At 40.4% G+C, this 19,880-nt stretch overlaps 1 protein-coding gene across 1 annotated transcript in view; it reads left to right on the top strand.

Moving 5' to 3' along the window:
* The window catches only part of b4galnt4a (beta-1,4-N-acetyl-galactosaminyl transferase 4a), a 217,044-nt gene that overhangs the window by 53,426 nt on the left and 143,738 nt on the right, over positions 1-19,880 (top strand). The window contains exon 2 of the mRNA XM_036151546.1: positions 18,980-19,092. Within this exon, the coding sequence (XP_036007439.1) occupies positions 18,980-19,092 (113 nt within the window). The remainder of the gene's footprint in view (positions 1-18,979; positions 19,093-19,880) is intronic.

Below are 19,880 nucleotides of genomic sequence, written 5' to 3'. Positions count from 1 at the left end.
AAGTGCGACACCTCCAAAGCTAGACAAATTGAAGCCCAGGTGATTTTCATCCGCTGGCTTTTCAAAAATAGCCAAGACTGCGGTGCAGGGCGGAACCGTTTTGTCATCTGGCGCAGCCCCAGCTTGGGTTCGGACTCCCCAACGAGAAGGGGAATTTATCACTGTACAGTGATAAGACAAGGCTATTATTGTTTCTGTCCACCTCCTTCTCTTTTCCCAGCTCCCTCTCCTCCTCCTTGTATGTAACACATCACCTTCTCCTTTTCTCTTGAGTTTTCTCCTCTGTCTTCTTTCATCCTTGTTCTGCCCCGTTTCACCTTCTCCTGTCTTCTTTCATCTTTTCCTCTCCTATCAAAACCCTTCTCCTGCTGTAACACCTTCATTTTTTCTAGACACCTGTTCAGTCTGTTAAATCTGTCTTCTTTCCTTCACCAGCCTTTCCCCCACTGCCTCGCTTCCTCTCAGCACAAAGGTGATATCATCAGGAAAGTAATGACTACTTCCAGTGATGATAATAAGATACTCTGTGGAGGATAATGACCACATTGGGGTTCTGCATGGAAACTGTATTCAGGTATTAATTGCTGCGAACTCATCAGATGGTTTAAGAAAGTGATTGAGACGGTAGAATAGTTGTAATATAAGGGAGGAGGAAAAACTTTCCTTTTTTCTCTTTCCTTGTCTGACACTTTTGAATCTTCCTGTTTTTTTTTTGCTGCTCCCACAAGAACCCGACTCCTTTTGAAATTATTTTCTGACTCGCATTGCTTGGTGCCACAAGAGATGAAGCCTTGGCCTCGAGTGTCAGGTTTATCTTTTGTGCGTTTCTTTTTTGGAAGCAGGCGGGGTGCAGACACCCCAGGCTCCTCACTCACTGTCTCGTAATGCAGCAGCTCAGCTGTCAGGGGCTGCAGAAGATGGATGAGGGATCACAGAACGGTCTCCTCCAAAACTCTCACCTCATTTAGATGCTCTCTTTGACTCTGACTCTTGCTAACAATGCAACACTGCGTAGGCCAACACTGAGGCCCCCGTTGCCACGGTTTCTTTGTTTACAAATGCTTGCTAATGGGTGAGCAGGAGGAGGATGCATGCAACCCTTGTCAGTTTCTTCTAACTCAGTCCCTTGGTGATGTGCGAACTATGACATCTGTATTTGTGCAGTGGCTTAATGTCTCGTCCTTACTTTGACTGTGGTTGAAGCAGCTATGATGTGTGTCTATGGTGTTGGGTCTTTTTCAGTCATTTGTGTACCTAGAAACCAGAAATGGATTCTAAGCCATTAATGTTCTCCATGGTGCTGTTCCTGCCGCTTACAATTCTTTTAATAAAATGCTGGAGACATCTGTCCTATGTATCATACGTAAGGATCCTAACCGCACATTATTTACCAAACGTCAGAATGTATGCAGATGAGCCTGTAGTTTTTAAACCTGCACTAAACACCCAACAGCAATCACCTGTACCCGAGATATGCTCACCAAATAATGCCACCTATTAAACACGATCAAACACACAGTATGTTTTACGTTTACAAAAATGAAGTCAGAGCTACACAATAAAAAGTGTTGCGGAGTAAAGAGCTTCATATGGTTAATGAGTATAAGTATGTTGGCGTTATCATACAATCATCTTATCCAAAATCAGCGCATTAAAAACAAACACAAAAAAAACCCCACCTTCAATAGCATTAAATTAAACTTGTACAACTTCTCACATTAAACATTGTTACACTAAGTGGTCACTCACTGGGATACCTACGCTCCAGCATATAGAATAGTTGCACAAACGTCTTTTTTTATAACATTAAGGGCAAAAGCTGCCTATATCCACCTCGTCCTATGTGTAAAAATTACCCCCCCACCCCCAAAACAAATAGCTGGTTATGCCACTCTATGCAGCAACTACTGCAGTCAAGTGTTGTTGGGAGCTGGGAATGAGTCTTTTCATCTCTGTGGAGGACTTTTGTCCTGCTCTTCTTTGCAAAGCATCTAAATCAGAACTTGGGCATTCCAAAAACTAGTTTTCTAAACTATTAAAGACGTGAACTTGCTTTAGATCATCACACTGTTGGATAACCTGAGGGCACTTAAGTTCAAGATCATTTTTTAGGATTTTATTGATAAAATCAATGGTTTCATCAATGATGACAAGCTGTCCAGTTCCTGAAGTGTGGTGCAGCTGATTGGTGTCATACTACTATCAGTGTGATGTTATTTTTCAAAATTGCTGCCAGTTGCCCAGTCTCTTCTTTATGTTGAATCATGAACACTGGCCTTTAACTGAGGCAAACATACCTTGCAGAGCTTCAGACATGTGCAACATGTTTTGCTTTCAGTGACTTTTTTTCTTGCGCAGGTCTAGCAGTGATTAGGTTTGGGTTTGAAGGGCAAACTTGAACCTAGCTTTCAAAAACATTATTTATTTCAGAGGAGGGGCTGATTAACTTATCACATACCCTGGGTTGGTATTCAATTCAGTTCAATTAAATTTTATTTATATAGCGCCAATTCATGATATGTCATCTCATGGCACTTACAAAGTCAAATTCAATCAGATTATAGAGATTGGATCAGATTAGATAGATTGGTCAAAAGCCTTTCCTATCTAAGGGAACCCAGTAGATTGCATCAAGTCTTGACAAGCAGCATTCACTCCTCCTGAAGGAGCGTAGAGCCACAGGGAGAGTCGTCTGCATTGTTGATGGCTTTGCAGCAATCTCTCATACTGAGCAAGCATGAAGTGACATTGGAAAGAAAAACTCCCTTTTAACGGGAAAGAAAAACCTCCAGCAGAACCAGGCTCAGTGTGAACGGTCATCTGCCTCGACCGACTGGGTGTTACAGAAGAAGGTATTGGGAGCTTTCAATTGCAAACTACTATATTTATTGTTGGTGGTTATATTTTATTTCAATGTTAGTTTGGCCTGAACCAGGTAAGTGTGATAAAAAAAAAAACAAAATACACAAGAAATCTGTAGATGGCAAGTATTTTTTCACAGTAATTGTTATAAGGAAGTAAGCTATTTGATTATGGCAAACTAGTTGTAGTATTTGTGTTGCTGTAGATGTATGTAGTGAAAGATCTTTGTTCACCCCCCCCCCCCAAAAAAGAGTTGAATTTGAATCACTTTTATTGTATTCACAATAATAGCATAACATTTTCGAGTAGTGTTTTAAACAGACATCACCCGCTACTGCTACATTAATACTATAGCATCATCTTGACAGACCCTTTACTTTTCAAACAAAAAGAAATGAAATACTTGGACTACCCTTTTTTTAGCACATTTCTCATTATACTGAACACTTAAAGTGCTGTAGTTCTGCAATGATATTAATAATAGTAATGGTAATAATATAATCAGCAGCAATAGTAGCTGGTATATTTCTTTTCTAAAACAAAATCAATTGGATCATGTCATGCATTTTTACAGTTTTGTTAACGTTTTTCATAGTAAAATGTAATATTGGTATTTTCTAAAGGTTCTAGCAGTATAAAACTTATTGCCACTGTTTGTTCATTTTATTTTCTATCTTTATGCACTTGTCCATAGAGATATCCTTTATACAAGCTCAATAGCTTATAATATATTTTTCTTTTTAATCAGCACATTAAAGCATTATTGCCGATTTTAAAAACATCTTAAAATAAATATGGTATTTATCTTTGTCATCTGAGAGGCCGCTATAATTTTCTTTAAACTCTAGTATCTGTCTAACTCCTTTTTTTTTTATATCTTTTGTCAAAAAACATGAAGGAAATGTTTCCATTTTCTATCCCGTCACCATGGTAATCCATCAAAAGGGCCAGAGCTGACCTTCGAGGCCTCAAGTGAGCTGGTGGAGTTCACACAGGCCCTGGGCATTAAGCAGCGGGAGGAGCTGGGGAGAGGCAGAGAGCCATTTAGACTGAGCGTTGTCTGGCAGTTTGTGGAGGAATCAGACTTTTGGTACACAGCTTGTGGCCAAATTGCAACCACATGGGAGCTTGATAGAATTACATGTTTTCCTTTTTTTTTTTTACTGTTTGCCCAGTACGACCTGAGTTGCCAACTTCCTGAATGCATCCCACATTCAGTGAAGAGTAAAAGGCAAGACAGATCAATAATGGAGAATAGAAAGGATGTAGTATGAGGTAACAACAGAGCATTTACCGTACACCACATATATAGTATTTTTGGCATCATTTATTCCATCGTGGGCCTTGTTCAGCTGACAAAAATCAATTGAAAATGTATCAAGCTTGAAGACCACAAGACAACAGCGTGTCTGTGTTTGCCTCAGTGAAACTAGTTATTTTCCCAGGTACTGAATCTGTGCAACTTTCGTCACTGTATTTCATAAACGGTCAGTAATTTCCCTCTGGGATTATTAAAGTATTTCTGATTCTGATAAATTAAATTTACATGAATTATTTTGTTCAGAATGTTTTGTTTTTTCCCACCCCATACCAGATTATATTCAGACTTTAAAGCGTTGATCAGTGTTTAAAGTTATCAGTAATTGTGGATCCTTTTAAAGCGTTCCAGATTTTTTCAAAATCAAATGAACTGATTCAAGTAAGATACTTTGTCAAATATTTATGCATAACAATTTGAAGTCTTAAAAGTGTATCATTGGAAGATTCAGGGACACCATGCATTGGGTTAAGAGGTTGTTGTAACCACATTTTTAAAGGCCTGTCAAGGGTAGGTGAGTGAGGTGAAGGTTCCATCCATCCATCCATCCATCCATCCATCCATCGTCTTCCGTTTTTCCAGGGTTGGGTCGCGGGGACAGCAGCTTCAGTAGGGAGGCCCAGACGTCCCTCTCCCCGGCCACTTGGGCCAGCTCCTCCAGGGGAATCCCAAGGCGTTCCCAGGCCAGCCCAGAGACATAGTCCCTCCAGCGTGTCCTGGGTCTTCCCCTGGGTCTCCTCCCGGTGGGACGTGCCCGGAACACCTCACCAGGGAGGCGTCCAGGAGGCATCCTGACCAGATGCCCGAGCCACCTCAACTGGCTCCTCTCGACGTGGAGGAGCAGTGGCTCTACTCTGAGTCCTCCCTGGATGACTGAGCTCCTCACCCTATCTCTAAGGGAGAGCCCAGACACACTACGGAGAAAACTCATTTCGGCCGCTTGTATCCGGGATCTCGTTCTTTCGGTCATGACCCAAAGCTCGTGACCATAGATGAGGGTAGGAATGTAGATCTACCGGTAAATCGAGAACTTCGCCTTTTGGCTCAGCTCTCTCTTCACCACAACGGATCGGTACAGGTGAAGGTGAAGGTGAAGGTTTCACTACCCTGTTGACCTAATGATAGCACTCTTGTGGTTAGCAAATTTTGTAATTTTGAAAATGAAATGTCAAACACTGTACAAATACAAAGGATGCAGTGTATTAGACAAAACAAGCTGTTTCTTACGCACTTACATTGTGAACTGACCAATTCTGTTGCAAATTTCTTGAATTTATATTCCCTGAGATCTGAAGGCAAAATGAACCCTATTCAGTGGATTTCTTGCATAAACAATATCTTTGTAGTTTTATTGAATGCATGCTTGTAGATTATTTGAATGTGTGTGTTAGATGCCCTCTTCTGAAACATCCCATTTTTTTTCACGCTGTCTATTAAATGCCCATCCAGGCATTTTGTTTTATGTCATTCAAATGATCTTAAATTGTTTTAGCAACGTTTTAGTGCAGTCTGGAGCAATCTCGGTGTGAAGAGTAGAGATCGTGGGACCTCGCTGCCCCTGACCCATATTACAGCACATTATGCATTTTAATGCAATCTTGCTTCCTTTTCTTTCCAACACACCCAAAGGCCTTCCGCCATCCTTCCCCACTTTACTCAGATTTTTATCTTTGAAGTTCTTCATCTCTCCTTTTGCCGTTTCCTGCTCTTCATGATCACAGCCGCTTTGTTTCTATTTATCTCATCTTCTCCCATGTCTGAAGCCTTGTTACGCCTCTTGTCTTAATGCACTCTCTTTTCTCAGAAGGCCTTGTTGTTAGAGCTAAACTAAAGGCCAGAGAGTGCAGCACTCAAAGCCGGGCCTATTCATCAGTGTCACAGCAGCCCTCCACTCTGCTTCGTTACTGACTGGCTAATGGCACAGATCAGGGCAGTTTATTTGCTATAATTAGCTGGCTCCATTTGGTCAGCACAGCCCCAACGAACCCTGCAACACTTATGCTGCCCCCTGCCATGCCACCCAGCCTGTGTGCATGCACGGACGCCTGGCTGTTCTGTGTAAAAGGAGCCAATTAGAAGCCTCGTATCCTCCACTGCCTTTTCCCAACCATGTCTTATACTGTCATGCCTGATTGCAGAGTAAAAAGCCTTGTAAAACTGCTTCAGCTTTCCACTTGTTAAAAGCATACATACTCAAAATTAAATTCAGAAAAGGTGAGTGACCAAATAAAAAAAAAATATATATGTATAAAAAATTAGTCATTGAATCAGTTTTTAAATAGCCATTTAAGCTAGAACAGAATGAAAGAGAGAACATGTGAGCATGTGGGAAAACTACTTTAAACCAAGCTACTGGGTTAAAAAAAACAATGTATTTTAGGTAATGATGCCAGCTAAATATTGTTCAAACCAAATACTAAAATACACTGCATAAAAAGACAGATCTTGTTCTCTGTGAGTTTGAATTAGATTAAATGTTTCCAGTTTTAGCTATGTTAGGAGTTCCAAAATGTGCTTGCTGAATGGCAGAATATTGAGGAGATATTATTTGTGGCTTAATTCTAAGCTACCCGGCTACACAACATACCAATGTATGCAAATGGAGCTGGTTTGTTGTTAGGCAACAAAACAGATACGCCATTTACGTGATCAGACATATTTTTGGTTCTCTGATGTAGGATTTAATCTAGAGGGGTGAATGTGGCCTAGTCTCTACAAGTTTATAGCTTTCTCCAGTCAGAAATTTAGAAACAACTAAAAGTCTTTAAGCAGTTTAGGAAAGCCAAGATGATGATGATGTCTTGGCTTTATAAGTGTTAGAAGGTTAATTCACAACATCAGAGTTAAATGGAGCTTCACATGTAGATATATTTTAAAGCACACCTCAAACTCCAGCTTTGTTAGGGACATCATAGAAGAAGCCAAAGAAATTGGCCAAGATATCGAGCAGATATTTTTTCTTTTCGCCTTTCTGATAAGTTCGTTCTCTTTTGCCTTTGAATTTAACTGCAAATTATCTTATTTATTACTAATCTAGTGTTTTTGCCACTGTCTTGCCCAAATTTCCATAAATTTGGGCATAAATTTGGGTAAATTTTTATTTTATCTCCTGAGAATGTCCAGCCGTCATACTGTTCAGTAAGGATACTGGTTATATGCCCCTGAGTGTTTTGCTGTAAAATGTGCACATCTTACCCAGAACAAAAGCAAAAAGACCTTGTCAAGATGCTGCCTGAAGCTGGTATGAGAGTCATTATCAGAGCAAAATCAGTCTGACATAGATATTGTCTGAAAGGCCACTCGGAGAAGAGATTACTCCAGAAGCAGCATAAACATCTAGATTACATTTTGCAAATGCACTCAGATACAAAGACCTTAATTGTTGCAGTATGATGAAAGTAGCACTGCAGTGCGTGACCATAATGACCATTGTTACAACGAGATGGAAAAAAGATGAAGCTTGCAGGCCTAAGAGCACCATCCCAACAGACGTACAGGGGTGGCACTATTGTGTTTTGTTGCTGGAAGGACTGGTGGACTTCACAAAAGATATGGCAACACAAAACATTCAAACTATGTTATACCATTAAGGGTAATGCTACCAAATATAAAGGAAATGCATGTAAACCTGTAAAAGAAATCTCTAAAACATTATTTGTTATTTTTGAATTTAGCACACATAATTAAGTTGGGTAATCTTGGTTGGCGTAAACTCAGAAAATGCCTTAGCCTTATTTAATTTAAGGCAGTGAAGGAAAACCGGTTATTAAATGTCTGTACAGTGTGTCGATATGTGGTTTCAAATGAATGTACCAATTGAGTGGTTTTCCCCAAAAAGAGGTTAAAGTAACATGTCTACCAGAGTTGATTAAATGGAAGAATCAATATGTTGGCTTAGCTACCAAGTAATATTTGGGGTTCAAATTAAATGCTTCTTATATTTAGTTTAATTCTGCATTAGAAAGGGTCAGATTAAACAACACAGAAATGTCATAATGTCTAATAAGACAACACAATTTAACACAATTTATTTCAGATAGAACATGTACATACTGAATGTATAACAGTGCATAACATCATATGGTGATCACTGTGGTCAAAGTGTGAATGCTGAACATTGCTAGCAGCTGACTGCTGGTAAATGACTGTTATCTGAAGGGGGGGGGGGGGGGGGGGGCTGTTCTCTAGTGGTGATGTTAACACAGCTCACTGACATGCCTGAGTATTATATAGTATAGGTTGTTGTCTATTTTAGAATAGCAGCCTGTGAGCAGATTCATGGGAACAAGCTGGATAACAATTTTTGACCCAATATTGGGTTCAATCTAGTGTAAATTGTCTCCAAATGCATTTTCTTTTAAAGCCCCTACGAGAGTGGAAATCTTCCCCATGACTTTGAGCTTCAGCTCACTCCTAAAGCCCCCTTGCGTTTTTTCCATTTGCAGCCATCCTTTCCCCACTTAACCTTTTTTTTTTTTTTTTACATCCCACTCTTGTGGCTTTTAAAAATGCATCCTCTTCTTTTGTCTTCTTATGCAATCTTAATCCCCTTCCCAAATAAAAGAAGGAGGAGCCAAGTGGTCCATTTAGCGTTCCCACACGATGGTGCTACAAACATAAAGGAAGTACAGCCTGTGTCACTGAGATGAAGTCATACTGTATTCACTGAGCAGACAAGACCAACCTGTCAATTATTTACAGAGTAGGCTGTTGTGTGGTGCACACATCGGCAGTCGACTCTCTCTGTAAACCTTTTGTTTGCTCTTTTTTTCTGCCCTTGTTTCCATGTGTCTGTATTTACTTCTTTCTTCTTCTAATTTTCTCCTATTAACATATATTTCCAGAATCCTCATGCTCGTTTTGCGGTTAGGCCTTCCCAAAAAAAAGACACCTGATATCTATTTATAGTGGGAAATTATAGAAGGTTACTGTAAGAGAGGATCCTTGGTTTGCACATCTTTCCAGAGAATAGGCACATAGCACATAGGCATCCTAACAATGGGTGAAGTATGGTTGTTTCACATGCATATGTTGTTGTGTCAGCAACTGAGTAACAGCAGGTCTCTAGAGATTTTAGTGCAATGAAAAAGCAAAACATGCTGTCAGCTGTAGTTAAGCACACAAAACCACCTTGGCAGTGAGCAAGGTCAGGGAAGGGGGGGGGGGGGGGCTGCTCGAGTTTAAAGCAGGTCTGTGTGCCTGCAAGCAGCTCAGTACAACAGTAATTTGCAGAAGGACATTCACTTCATTAAGCTTTGAGTTAACAACATCAGAAGTCCATGCAGACGAATAAGCAAGCATCACTAGTCGTCTGGTGGTCAAAGTTTGCATACTTTTTCTTTTCTCACTTGATTTTTTTTTTTTAAAGCTGTCTCTTACAATGTAAGTGTTAGGAATTAAAGTGAACTCCCTAATGCGCTGCTTATTGGTTGCTGTAACTGTGAAGTATTTTTTGCACCCACTACCAACTTTAAAACACATTTTGTGTTTTATTAGCTGATTAAATATGGTTGTTTTCCAATGATTTAGCTACCAAAATAAAAACTGCTGTGTGAACTTCATAAGAAACAAACTTTGTTTGTAAGAGTATGGTTACAAGAGATTTTAATATATGTTGATGAAACTATGAAACACCCTTTTTATTGTTTTTGCAAAAACTGAGTAAAGGGCTCATAAGTAGCTAGCTATGGTTTAAATACAATATTCTAGCAAGAACTGATTAGTCTGTATGATGAGTCTTTTTTTAAATATATATGTAGATTTTAGTTTTAGTTTCAGGCTGGTCATAAGGCCAATAAGGTCATTGAAAATCACCCTTTTGTCTGCATACAAACCTAATAAATGTTTCATAAATAAGTGTATTTTAAGGTATCAGTATTCAGTGTTGTGGAGTCATCCAATTAATAAAAAAATTGAAAAAGGGAACTGCAGGCCCAACTTATTAGAAATTGGGTGGGGGACATCTGGACACCATTCATCTAGGAAAAAAAAGGATGCATTTATACCATGCGCTCCCATTATTAGTTTGGTCCATTGTACTACCAACAGCGAGCAGCCAGAAACAGCCGCAGCAGTGCCATTTGAGGAAGAAAGTGCCAGTCTGAGAGGATTGTTGGGGAACCAGATCCAAACAGAGTTGGAGAGCGAACAGGCAGGTGACAGCTGAGAACTTCTGGCGAGATCTAGCCTTAAGACGTTTGAAAAATGACTGAAAGTGGTGTGGAAGCCTAACCTGACAACAGCCAGCTGTATGTATCGCTCCGCCTAGCTCCACTCACATACATCTGGGACACGGCTCATTGAAAATGATTTCCCCAACCAAATTTTTGGTCTGGCCAATCAGGACGCAGGGCGGGTGTTTCATGGATGTGACGTAGTGGAGAAGCCACCGTGAGATTCCAACAACAATGGCGGCTCGCATCGAGGAAGCAAGCGTTAGCATTGATGCTGCCATTTCCTCCGTGTTGTCCAATCTATCTGATATTGTTTCATTAAAAGAACATCAGAGAACGGCTCTGAAGGCTTTTGTTGGTGGAAACCATGTTTTCGCCCTTCTCCCGACCGGATTTGGCAAGTTTTGTTTTCCGGGGCGCGTACGCGGACGCGCCCCGGAGCGGTTAGCGGTTAGCGCTAACCATATTGGGAGGCCTATTAGTCCTCAACGCGGTCAGCCCGGGATCGACTCCGACCCGCGGCGCTTTGCCGCCTGTCTTCCCCCCTCTTCCTGTCAGCTCACTGTCAATAAAAGGTGTGCCACTACAGTGTTTCCCGCAGGAATTTGCTTATGCGAGGCGGACCGACTCGCGGACCGGGGGGGGGGGGGGGGGGGGGGGGGTGGATGACTTTTTCTCCGCGGGGGGGGGGGGGTGGACGACACGTTTTCCGCGGCCGCCTCGCCAAGATAGCGCTGCGGGAAACCCTGCACTAGAGCCGCAAACACATAAAAAAAAAAAAAAAGTTTTTTTTTTCCGGCGTCGGTCTCATCAGCGTCACGGGTCAGCTTCGGTGTGACTGGTTGAAATAGCACGTTGATAAAGATGACAGACAAGTGGCTTATCCAATCATATGCAAGGAGTTTTGATAAGGCCCAGCCTTCAGTAAAGGCAATGCCTATGGCGGTGTCCCAGATGTATGTGAGTGGGGCTAGGCGGAGCGATACATACAGCTGGCTGTTGTCAGGTTAGTGGAAGCCAACAGGAGCGTACAATCTGGGAATCATGGAAATCATAAGATGTACCTGGAGGAAGGCAAGTAACAAAGAGTAGTCTTCAAAACGTTACTCAGAGAGGCATTTGAGCTCCTGAGATTGCAGTAAGGCGTATTGTGTCACTTCCTGTGTCCTGTCACTACGTTGTGTGGTGTGGATTGTGGTTTGGTGTTCCAGGCTCTCTCGATTTGATCTTAATTCTTTTGTATCTTTTTTTCTGTGGGGTCTCTGTTCCCTGTTCTGAACACAATGGTTTCCCCCAGGTGTCTGTCCCAAAGACCTAAGAGAGGATTCTAAATTAGTCTTTGTTTTAGATTTGTTCCAAGAGACTATACAGCCTGTCTGACCTCAAGTACAAGATCAAAGGTGGTTAAATGATTTATATAATATCAATAGTTAATTGGTGTCAGTGGCACAATCATTTCAGTAAGTTATATTAGTAGTTCTCTTTGATTTTTACTTATCGTCCTAGCTGAAGAGTAATTATCCTGACTGATCCTGAATAAATCCTAATCCTAAAAAAATATACAGAAATCTTCAGATTCTGCATGCAATTGTGTGATAAAGATTACTCTGTGAAAATGAAAATAATTCATCCATCAGATTTACTTTTGGCTGATTGTAAGGCTTATTAGTTTATAACCTTAAATTTATTTGCGCCTCACAATTTCCTCCACCTCTCTTTCTTTAACCTTTTTTTTTTTAGCTTCTGTGGTGGGATTTTCTCTGATTCTGCGATTAGCATACTGCTGTATCACCTTGCTGCTCATCACTTAACATACAGTGGAGAACCACCTTGCAGTAAACGCAGTGTTCTTGTCATTCTTATTCAAAACAACATGCAGGCACAAGCACATACACGAGCCTTTTTATGTATTGTGTGCACGTACTCACACAAACACATTGATCTTCACACATATATATATACATAGAACCTGACACCTGCACGGCTCTGATGTCAGCTCTGACAGCTGCAGTCGGCTGAACTCTTTAAAGTTTAGAATATCAGTAGTTTTAAAGGCATGCCGGGCAAGGCGAACTCATTACTCGCTTCTTAAAAACAGCTGAACCTGAGAGAAAGTTTCTCTTAAACGTTTCCTCTGTCAAGATGCCTCACCCACATAAACTTTTGTATAATACCCTTCAGAGTTATGGCCTTTACAGTGTAATCTTCAAAAAGCTTCTAATGGTGAGACCCATCTGCGTCCTCTCAAAGTTGGAGAAGTTGCGCTCCATCATTTTATCTGCACATTAAATATTGCTGCTGGTTTAGAACTGGAGGCCATGAACCGATTAAGCAGAACATAAGAGAGGTGACTCTGTAATGATTAGTATTCTGCGTGGTTTCCCGCTGGTGGCGGAGTTTGTAGTCAATTGGCTTCCATTAACCTGCCAGTCCTCTCTTCATTAGTTCATTAAAGGTAGTGTGGAGGCTTGAGGAAGCCCTGCCACGGTGCAGGCACTGACTTTTAACTTGCTGCAGAGAGCATGTGTGATGTCCTTGTGTGTGTCCTTTTCTTTTTAACGCGATTATAATGAACAAAGGATTAAAGTCACGCATACTAGCTCTATTGAAGTCAAACATGCTGAACAAAGAGCATAAAAATATTTGGCTGCAGCACCAAGGACCTCTGAACAGCTACACAACAACAAACCCAGACTTAATTCCTGCTTTCATATGTGTACACAAACATACACATAAATCAACAGAGTTACAATGCATGTTGTGGCTGTCCACACATTTGTTAATGTACATGCATGTTAACCTTGCCTGCGAGAGGAATTCTCGCGGTATTTTTGCGTTCACAAACACACGAGAATCCATCTTGCCCCGCTTCAGCTTCAACCGTTTGTGTTCGAACTAGTGCATGTATTACAGTCATTACATCCTCCCAACCAATCTCAAACGCAGACCCAGGAATGTTCCATCACCAAGCTCCGCCCCCTTCAAAGAGTTCAAAGAGCACCCGTTCTTTTTTTTTTTTTTTTTAACTTGCAGCTTTGGTCAAAATTATTATTATTTTTTTATATAACGGATTGAGTTTGAATTCAGTGTTTGTGTGTTCTGTATATAAAAATATGTCGCTAAGCTACAGCATAAAATGGCCATGGCTTCTCTTAAAATATATGTTTTCAATTTGTTGATAATTATCAATATCGATCAGTATGATTTCTATTTTATCGATATGCTTGTTTTTCTATATCTACCAGCCATAGTTCGAACCAAAAATGGCTCGGGCCAATCACGTTACAGTATTGAGGTTTAAGGACATACCGGTGCAACAAAAGCAAGAGTAGTTGAGCCCACAGCCGAACCAACATAAACATGGCAGCGAAGGACACACGCACAGCTGCTGCTATCACATCTGGTTTGTAAGAATTCACAATTTCTTTTTTGATAGTAGAACAGCAAGTAGAGCCTTGACCAGCTTACATTCGTGTGGTTTCTCATGAATGTGTGCTAGCTTATGTTTTAATTTGGTACCATGATTGGCTAAAACCAACCTTTAGTAGGCAGGCACTAAGTGTCGTTTCATCCAGTTAGCTCAGAGAGTTCTGCTGAAATTCCCTCCTTTCCCCAAATGGATTCAAATGGAGCAGTCCCTGATTGCTAATGTGCAGAACGTAGAGCAAAACATAAACAGCAAATTCTGCAAGCATTTTTATCTTCCATTTTTTCGCACAATTGAAAACTTGAGTGAATAATCTGTTTTTTGTTGAATAAAAATATAGATTTAAAATAGAGTGTGGTATGAGTATCAGAGGGAGTTTTCTGTTATGATGAGTTAAACCTGAGATAATCCCAGGCGCTGATGCAAGTGTTCTACAACCCTGCAAAACTGCAGAGGCTAACATTGTGTTCAGCAAAATATTTTACTGTGTTTTTAAGCATTTTTTTTTTTTTACCATTTATACAGGTTTCTGAGACCTGCTTTGATAAAATGTAAAACAATTGCAAAAAAAGTTATAAACACACTAACGATACAAACAATGAAAACTTCTGACTCAAGCTGAATAAGCTTATAAAATATGACATAAAAGCAAGATCAAGCTTCAAATTTTTCTGTTTTTCTTGATATATTTAAAGGGATGAGATAATTCATAAAACCTTTGCTTCATACTTCCTGAGGCACTTTAAAAGGTCATTTTAAAGTGAACTACCGAGCCGTCTTTTGTTGATCCTCCACTCTTTAACACCTGGCTGGATTTTTACTAAGTGATTTTCTCATTTGGCTTTCTGCACTCAACTCTTGGTTTATGCTCTCTGAAATTTTTAATTTTTTTCCTTAACTTTTATGGTACTCTGTCAAAATAATTTTTAAATTTAAACGGTCTGTATCTCATTTTCAAGGAGGTGGGATATGGGTTTTTTGTCATTCAAGAAACGGCTTTTACAACTAAGCAAAAGAACAAACAAAGCTGTACTGTACTGCTTTCTTTATAGAAGATGATTAGCAAGTTAGCTTTTTTTTTGTTGTGAATTCTTGCGCTAATTCATGCAGTCTTTACCCAAAATAATACCAGAGATGCACCCACTGGCCACTTCAGTGCACCTGTTCAGGTTCCTGTCAACACAAATAGCGACTCAGCTAATTGCATGACAGCATGTACCGGCACTAAAGCATCGAGACGTGATGAAGAGGATTTGCTTTTTAGGCTGAGCACTGTCATGGGCAAGAAAAAGGAACTGAAGTGACTTTTAATGTGGCATGCTTTTTGGTGAAACGCCAAACAGATGGTAAAATGCCATCAGTTACTCAAATAACCACTTGTGGCAACAAAGGTATGCAGAAAAAATTTACAATATGTCAAGTAGGTGGGCGTTAGCAATAGCAACATAGGACAACACTGGTATGGACTCGTAAAATTTATGTAAGATATTGGGCAATGTTGCCTTATCCGACGAGTCTCAATTTCAGCTTTGACATTTAGAGGGCAGAGTCTGTATTTATCCTGAAAAAAATGGATTGTTCCTGCATTTATATAGCACTTTACTACAAACAACATGCACCAAAGGGCTGTACTGCAAGAAAAAAAACTATATTAATAGTAGTTTAAAAGGAAAAAGAAAAAAAACACACAGAAGACATGAATAAACTAATTCATTAGTTTGAAGAAAAAATTAAATAACCAAAATAGCTGAAATAACAAACTCTATTTGAATTAATAGCCAAAAGTAAGTAAAGCCAAGGAGTAAAGATGTCTTTAAAAGCAATTTAAAAGTCTTGAGATTATGAGTAGCTCTCAAATAGATTATTCCACAGTTTTTGGGACTGCAACGGAGAAGGCACGATCACTTTACTGGTTGTTGGTGTGGAGTGTAATGATGAGGGGGATATTTGCTTGCTATACCTTTGAGCAGGACTGACACAACGTTCCTTAGTATTGTTATTGAGCATATCTATTTTTTTAAGAGAAGTGTGTAGGAAATACCACCTCCCCCCACCTTTCCCCCTGCCTAATCCACAGTACAATGTGCCTGAAACACCTCAGTTGCCTTCTTAAATGTGAGGCAGCAGTGCCGTTACTTAGAGATTCTCACTGCGAGGGGAATACTTTCACTTTTTATAGGAGTTCTGTGCATCTCGTATTCACAAGTTTTGGCATTCACTTTTTTCACACTTTTTCAGCAAACATGTTATTTGCTTCAGGCAGAACAGTGGCTCTGCTACAGTCCTGAGGGGAAAAAATAATTCAATAAAATCCCAAATCTTCCAGTGTTGCCAGTCGCGGCAGGTTTCCGCCCAATTGGGCTTCTTTGGAAGATGTTTGGCTGTAAAAATAGCTTTGGGAGGGTTGTTAATTTTCGGGCTTCTTCTCACACTGGGCGAGAAAGCAGTGTTACCCTTCTGCCTGCAAGTAACCCAAGTTAATTGGTTGACTTGTATGATTGATAAAACGAAGATAGAAGTCATAGAAGCTCTACAGAAGCCCAACAACGGCTCTTCTTCCTCAGGAAACTGAAAAGGTCTGGACTTCCCACTAAACTGCTAAAGAACTTCTACAGCGCTACCATAGAGAGTGTTTTATGTATCAACATAACTGTATGGTATGCGAGCTGCACAGTCCAGGAGTGGAAGGACCTAGCACGGGTGGTGAGAACAGCGCAGGGGATTGTGGGATGCCATCTGTAGGATCTAGACTCAATTTATGCAGAGCGAGTCCAAAGAAGGGCCAGACACAAATCCACTGATCCCACCCACCCAGGCAATGCACTTTTTTTGCCCTCTCCCATTAACGCTTCAGAAGCCTCAAAGCTAAAACAAATACACTTAGAAACCGCTTCTTTCCATGAGCTGTGAGGGCAATCGCCCCCTGATGGGAGACTGCAGTCAAATGCTTTAAAATCATCCCCACTGTTACTAGCCCATCATACGTTACAATCACCTTAATGTTATTGCCTACCTGCACACTATCATCTCAGAATATCTAAATGCACATTCCTGTAGATGACGCCTCAGATCATCATTGTTCAATATGCACCTTACTACTGTACTACTGAACTGTAATATGAACCGGAGTAGCCAAGGAGAAATTTCGCCGCAGTGACAAATAAAATATTCTGATTCTGATTCTGACAGCATCCAATCTGCCGGGGCAACAGCTCAGGTTGGATCATTTTCCATCTGTAGACCAGGGCCTTTCACTTAAAGCTGCTGCTGTAATTCTCCTCACAAATCCTTTAAACTGGTGTGAAAACTGTGCCGGTGCCTGCGCAACATATTAAAGTATCACATCCTCCTCATAAAGCAATGACGCGAGAGCTGGAAACTCTTTACTCCTCAGCTTTGTTTAAAAATAATTTTGGGTAAACCTTTGGATAGTAAATTAAATCTCACGATTTGGCTTTTGTTCCTCATAAGTCAACAAAATTAGGAGTTCCACCTCCTCTATGTCGTTACCTGGTTTTTAATCTTAAACGGCTCAGATTGCACCCTATTTATATTTAATGTTGTCAGGTTTGTTATTTAGAGAAAGAGCTTGAACAAGATGCGTAATTTATTGTGAGCTCTAAATTTTGTCCCTCGGATCAAAACATATCCGATTACCGCCGTCTGGACTCTGATGCAAAGGGACCAGGACAGGCAAGATGATATCCAAGCAAACGAGGAAAGGAAATCATTAGCACTAATTGCATTTGCTGGACACTTTCAGAAACTAGTTTGAAGCAATCAAAAAACAGTAAAGTTTTGCATATATTATCTCTGCTGTACACCACTTTCTCTAAATGAGTAAGGGAGAAACGGGGACAACGCTGTGGTTGTCCTTCAATCACTATAATAGTCTCGCCACAGCTCCACCCCATCTTCAATCATTGCATCCAATACAACCCACTCAGGCTTGTTGTTAAGGGAACATATTGGAAAACTATTAGTGCTCATTATGCTTTATAGCTACCCATTCTCTCCATTTTGTCTTTTAATCACATTCGCTCCTTGTGTGTGTGTGTGTGTGTGTGTGTGTGTGCGTGCGTGTGTGTGTGTGTGTGTGTGAGGGAGAGCTCATGCACAACCTTGCACATGTCTTGATGCTTTTTGTGTACTTTGAAGCATGTCTGTATAAACTACAGCCACCATGGCCAGGCAGACAGTAATGAACCAATTTTACTGTAATGCATTCAGCTTTGGGAGAGCACAAAGTCACCCCCACCCTCACACACTCAGTCACCATCACTTTTTATGGGGAAGTCAATAGCACGGGCGCCATCTTTTATTGCATCTCTCCCTTGCAGCGACGGTGTTGCACATTTCCTGAGCCGTGTCAACCAAATAGGATCAAATGGTGTCAAATACAAATAATAAAAAAAGGTTAGAGAGAATAGGGACTGGAATCTCCTTTTTTATGTGGGCTGGAAACGTTTGCAGCAACTTTTATGGGGACATATTTGGTTCTTGTAACTCCGTACAACCAGACTCGCATAAACTGCTGAAAATCCTGCATCGGACCGCGCTTCAGTTTGATCACCCATACCTATGTGTGTCCATTTTTTTTTTTTTTTTTTTTTTACAAATTTGTCTTCTGCTTTTTTCTTAACAGATGTTCTGACAAAAAACACACTTTTGAGAGCATGACTACACACATAATAATTGGTTGTTCACTTCTCAGCCAAGGAAACTGTCACCACTGTGCATCAGATCCCACATAATCCATCTGTGACAGCAACAACATTCTAGTTTTATTGCACGGAAAGCTATTTGCTGAAAACGGCCTCTTTTCTTTATACCATCTCCCCTTCCTCCTCTACACATTTTCCCTCTGGACTATTTTTTTTCTACTGCTTCCGCTTAGATTTTAATCAAGCACAACGACCTCCCCTTAATATTCTTTCATTTGCGAACTTTATCTCTGTTGGTCTGTGTTTAGAAAAAAAAAATTGTAAGTGGAAAAACTCAGAATGATGGACCACTATAATGATGCACATGATATTTGTAATCTTGCTGCGGCTGATTACCATGATTCAGATTAAAAGAAAAATGCCATTAATGTCAGTGATTAAAAGGGAGATGAGGACGATAACAATGGGGATGACAAAGGCAAGACAATGATACTTGCTGTCTGAACAAGTTCAATGTTTTTTCCTGTTTGTCCAGATGGAGAGAGACAGACGGACGGGACGGACGCCAGCCGAAAGAGGGACGCTCGCTCCTCAGCCGGACACCACAAGAGCGAGGACACCAGTGACAGTAGGGAGGACGAGGCGGCAGTGAGTCTCTTTCTTTGCAACAATTTGTTTTGTTCTCTCTTGCTCAAACTATCAGAGATGTCCCTGCCTTAATACATATTCACAACACCACCCACACCTCTGACTAACCAGTAGCAACAAGGTTTTCTGCATCTGTGTGTGGAGCGGCTCATCATGACAGAAGGAATTGCATTTTTGCTCGTTAATGATCATCCAGTAGGTAAAAAGCTGTTCCCAGTTCATGCACCATCTTCCCATTGTCTAAAATGACAGTTTCTCTCTGCTGGAATTAAAGACAATATATCCTGTCACCCGAAAGAAAAGATTATAAAGAAGTAATTTTGCACGATTGTTTTGCTTTGGATATTTTTATTATTTTACCTGGAGCAAATCTTTCAGTTTAGCCTTTTGCTCTAAGGCACTGCTGAGAAGCTTAATAACATTTTCAGCTCAGAGAGGCCACAGCTTATACCGTGAATACGCTGTACAATCAAACCTCCCGTACTGGCCTTCTTTTCTGTTAGTGAAGAGGTGCAAAACTAGATTTCAGTCTGGTGTGAAACTATTGGTTTTAACACAATAGGAAATTAAAATAAAATGAGTCATAGAGCTATTTCATGCCATTAAAGAAGCACAAATGAATTGTCCATTTTCCCCTTGATCATCTCAGATCAGTGATTGACAGATCAATTAAAGAAGGACCAGATTTTTTTTGTTTCAGTTCATTAGGCAAATTTATTTGTATAGCACATTTCAATAACAACACAATTCAAAGTGATGTACATGAACAGAACATGAGAAAAGAAAAC

Source organism: Fundulus heteroclitus, chromosome 2 (genome assembly GCF_011125445.2).
Source record: "Fundulus heteroclitus isolate FHET01 chromosome 2, MU-UCD_Fhet_4.1, whole genome shotgun sequence".
NCBI classification, from domain to species: Eukaryota; Metazoa; Chordata; class Actinopteri; order Cyprinodontiformes; family Fundulidae; genus Fundulus; species Fundulus heteroclitus.
The sequence above is the reverse complement of the archived record's forward strand: the minus strand, read 5'-3'. Positions and strand labels throughout refer to the sequence as shown.